This window comes from Palaemon carinicauda, chromosome 7 (assembly GCF_036898095.1).
Source record: "Palaemon carinicauda isolate YSFRI2023 chromosome 7, ASM3689809v2, whole genome shotgun sequence".
NCBI lineage: Eukaryota > Metazoa > Arthropoda > Malacostraca > Decapoda > Palaemonidae > Palaemon > Palaemon carinicauda.
In genome coordinates, this window is record NC_090731.1 from 92,225,328 (window position 1) to 92,230,327 (window position 5,000).

Here is a 5,000-nt window from a genome sequence, read left to right on the forward strand (position 1 = left end):
AAGGGTCCTAGATAATCCATAAATATGTTAGAAAAAGGAACCGTAGGAGGATCTGCTCTGAAGTCTCTGTAAAAGTTCTGATTTAACCTTATATAACGATTATTAAACCTACGACAATGAACACATTGTTTAAGAGCCTTTTTCACAACTGAGAAATGTTTAGGGATGTAATAATGCTTTCTGAGCTCTGTTAATACAGAATAACATCCTGAATGTAATAATTTGAGGTGTGCATCCCAAATAATTAGTTTGGTCAAATGACTGTCTGGGTGCAATAATAAAGGGTAATTTCCACTTAAGCCATAATTCCATTTTTTGAATTTACTCTTAACTCTCAGAAGACCCTGTGAATCTAAAAATACATTAAGTTGCGTTATAATAGGAGGAATGTCTTTTCTGGAATTAAGACCATGCTGTAGGTAAGAATATACCTCAGGATAATGCTTCCTTTGTTGATTGTTTAACAAGTAATTTATAGCCTGGGCAAAGTAATTAGCGACTGGTGAGCAAGCAATTTTCGCTTTCAGCTTCCACTTGTGCACCACTAAGAAAATTCTGCGAAAAATCAATACAAGTTTCCTGAAATTGGAATAATTATTAATATCAATAAGATTGTTAGCAACTTCAATAACCTGAGCTGTGGAAGGAGTTGCTTGAACCTCAGTGGGCATCTCAAATGCTGGTATGGTAGTTGATAATTCTGGAACTTCATTTATACTTAAATTTGGTCCTGAAAAAAGCAAGAATTTTGCAACTGGTTGTATGACACACATCTGGTGATTATATCCGCAGGATTGTTTTTCCCTGAAATAAAGCTAAATTTTATATGAACCGTTTCACACATTCTTTGTATATCATGAAGTCTGTTTACGACAAATGGAGAATGTTTATTTAATTTGTCCAATTTCAAGGCAGCAGAATTCAGCCAATGTAAGGCACAGAGAGAATCAGTATATACGTAAATATTATTAACCTTTAAGGGTTTTAAGCAAGCAGATCCAGGCAAATCTTAGTAAATCTCAAGAGCACACTAAACACTTAAATGTATTGCGTTAAGTTCCAGAGAGGGCATGGATTTACTCTTAAGTTGCTTATTTACAAGTCGGTTTTTGGCATGTATAAAGCTTAAGCGATTGGATTCAATATGCTGTAAATAGAGTACACAACCAAATATGTCCTTACTTGCATCTGAAAAAATATAAATATCATAATTGCCATCTCGTGGACCAACACACCTAGCAATTTTTAAAGGAGGAGCTCTGTTGGTTTGCCTGCAAATATTAATCCATTCTCTCTGCAATTCTTGCGTTAATGGTTGATCCCAATGTAAATTCTTTTGACACTGTAATTGATGCATGAACAATCTACAGCGATTAAACAATGGCATATTAAAACCAAAAAGGTCAAACTGTGAAGCAATTGTCTGTAAAAGAGACCTTTTAGTATTAGCATTGGGATCAAGACAAATTGGTTTAGTGAAAATTTCGTCGGAACATCGGTCCCAGTTTAAACCAAACAACTTGTTACGTAAAGGCGTAGCTGCCTCGGCTTCGCGGTCCACCTCATCCTGTAAAGTCAAGTCATTAGTTACAACCTGCTGAATGTCAAATTTATAGGGATTGAATATATTTGAAAGCTGTTTATACGACCACTCTAACTCCTCTGAAGTGTTGGCAGTAATAGCCCCATTGTCCATATAAATCATGGAATAGATAAATTTCTTTAAATCTGCTATTCGAGAATCCTCTGAAGGTTGTAACACAAGTATATAATATAATGAAATCATTAATAAAAAGGGACTACATCTAAGGCCAAAAGGTAATCTTACATTCTTGAAAGCCAATAAGGAAAAATCACCTTGATTCACATTTTTGTACCAAAAAAATAACAACTTCGACTGATCAGTTTCTGTTAAAGATAACATATTAAAGGCTTTCTTAAGGTCAAATATGAGTAACTTTTGGTCAAATCTAAGCTGTAAAAAGGAAGAAGACAATTTTTGGTTTAACGTAGGCCCTGAATACATGCACTGGTTATGTGACAAAGATATATTATTAGAAGAATCCCTAAGGTTAGACAAAAATACAATCCTACATTTGGTACTATCCCTATCCAGTTTAAAGATAGGCATGTGTGGTAAAAAAGAATGTTGAGGATTCTCACTTTTAAACACTTCTAAATCATAAATGGGTTCAATTATGCCTGCCTTCAATTGCTCCTTAATTGTTTGGTCAACGAACTGCAAACGTTCTGGATGTCGTTTAAGTCTCTTGAGGTTAGACCTTAATATCAACTTAGATAGATTTTCATTCTTTGAAAGTAAATGAGAAACTTTCCCATTCCACAGCAAGGGAACGATAATACGTCCATCAGACTCCCTACGACGAAGGGTTTTGATGGTAAATTCGACCAACTGGTTATCAAGTTCAATACTTTCATCATTGTAGGAATTCTGATCGTAATTTAAGTAATAATTGCATTCAGACTCTAGAAGTTGATCAGTGGCCTGTTGCAGTGGTTTCTCCATAAGCATACCTCTTTCATTTATTACAGAAAATGAACAGTTTACCTCAATGTTAGTATTAATGTCATCATCGGCAAAAATATCAACTTTAGAGTTCAGCAGAAAGGAACTACTCTGGATATGAATAGCAGAACTACACTCAAATGGGTTACTAACAGCCGAGGTTTGCACTCTCGTATCAGCTAAATTATCAATATTCTTAATCATTAAATCAATGCTACCAGACAGCAAAATACCTACATGACACTCGGTATACATCGATGAATTTATTCCTCCAAAAACTGTATCTGTACCTGCAATACAATAAGCGAAGTCTGTACCTAAAATGAGCTGAACATTATCAATTTCATGAGAAAATTTATTAAGGAATTGATCAGCTAATTTAACACCTTGTGCCTGAAATTTATCAACTAATCTACCAAGCAGAGGTAATTTCAATGCTACATTAATTTTTGGTACAACCAAGCAATAAATTATAAAGGATTTATCTCCGATCGTAACAGGAACTTCAACAATTTCAGTAAAATACTCCTTGTTACCATTAAACCCATTAACTGTTAGCTTTACCTTTGAGTTAATGATTTTAAGATTATTCTCCTCCGCCAATTTCTTAGTGACAAACGTGCTCTGCGAACCACTGTCCTTCAGTCCTCTGTAAACAGTTCCCCCAACTTTAAATGAAAAGGTGGGTAAAATAGAATCGCCTTGACAAGTAGGAAGTACGGCAACACCGCTGCTTATTTGAGGAGAAGTTTCCACCTTGGATTTGCAGTTATTAATATTGTTAGAGTCTCTGTCTGGTGACTGACTCCTATCACATAGGTAAGTCATATGCCAGCTGTTACAATTTGAACAGCGTCTTTTGAATTTAAAACGACACTTACCGGAAACATGATTAAACTGGCCGCATTTTACACATCCATTTCTAGATTTTAAAATATGCACTTTATCTGTAGGAGAAAGAAAATTAGGGCACTTATGGATAAAGTGAAATTTATCAGTATTTCCAACCGCAGAACACAAGGAACACTGAGGCGAAGACCTGTCTTTATCATATGTTACTGCTTCCGCAGCCATGCTGGTAGTACTCTCTTTAGGAAGAGGGAGTGTTAATGTTTTGACACGTGAAGCTTTACATTTCAAGCTTTCAACACCTTTCCCGTCACTTTCGTACCTTTCGCAAGCTGCAAAGAAATGAGAAATAATGTCATTTAAGGAAGGATGAGTTTTTCCTGTAATATTAATAAAATGACGCTGAAAGCGACCATTTAAGCCGTGCCAAGCAAAATATCTGACAAATTCATCCGCTCCAATGTTAAAAGTCTTGACTGCTTCACATACTGATCGGAGGATGGAAATAAATGTGAAGGGGTCATCACCCTCTCTTAGACTTAACTCCGTAATTTTCCTAATTGCATTGTTTTTACAAACCTCCTTAGAAGCAAAGGCGGAAATCAATAATTCTTTGGCATCTACATAACGCTGTTTGTCAGCTTCCAGAGAACATAATAAAGTCTTTGCTCGACCGTCTATCTGTTGCTTCAGCAATAAAAGTAAATCTCTATCAGGATACTGAAATACATTAGTTGTAGCCTCAAACTCTGGTATAAATTTCAATAAATCTTCTCCTTCTTTACTTGTAAACTTAGGAAGAGGAGCTGTTGGCTGTTTCAGTAAACTGCAGGCCACGTCAGGAATATTAGAACCATTATTACCCCTGGAAGTCTCAAGTAATGGTAAACAATACTCAATTTTATCTAAATAATCCTGGCAACTTGTTAATTCTGGCTCTAACTCTGCTTCATCAGATACGTCAGGAAATTTCTTCAAAAGGATATGATCATCTAGCTCTGACAGCTTGTTTCTATAATTAACAAGAAGACCTTTAATAGCTAACTTTTCTTCTTGTGTAAGGGCAGAATAGGTGTCAGACCTATTGAATTGTTCGGTGACTTTTCTCCGAATGACTTTTCGTTGTCCAATCAGTACCTGTAAGTTAGCCATTATAACAAACGTATAACAAATGCAAAATAATAAAATGTTAACTTTCTGAAAAGGAAAAATATATTTATTTAAATGAAATGTTAATATCCTGGAAAGGAAAATGTCAATGTCCTGCAAATAGAAATATGAAAAAATATTGGGAGCCCCGGTCGTGGTCAATTCTTTACTGGATCATCTGCACCATCATTAAGCACCTTTCATTGTGTTGCCCCACGTTGGGCGCCATAAGCAGAACACCATAAAAATCTGTGGTTTGAAATAAAGGTTGGAAGGAAAAATGTAATTAAATATGATATTTATTACATAAATAAGCCTTTAAAATAACGTAGTAACGGAGTTACAAACAGTTGGTTGGAGAACAAGGCAATTCACGTAAATCGTAGGGCGTTTCCTTCGTTCTGCTTCGCTCGCTGTCTGTAAAGATATATTCAGGAAGATTAGTATCTAAACAGCCTGGTCATTTATGTAGAAG

The 5,000-nt window shown here is 35.5% G+C and overlaps 1 protein-coding gene across 3 annotated transcripts in view; it reads right to left on the reverse strand.

Annotated features, from left to right (window-relative positions):
* Positions 1–1,030: 1,030 nt before the first annotated feature.
* The window catches only part of LOC137643968 (uncharacterized), a 4,534-nt gene continuing 564 nt past the window's right edge, over positions 1,031–5,000 (reverse strand). For all 3 annotated transcript variants that reach the window (XM_068376797.1, XM_068376796.1, XM_068376798.1), the window contains one exon: positions 1,031–4,942. In XM_068376797.1, coding sequence (XP_068232898.1) covers positions 1,031–4,528 — 3,498 coding nt within the window. In that variant the 5' untranslated portion in view covers positions 4,529–4,942. The remainder of the gene's footprint in view (positions 4,943–5,000) is intronic.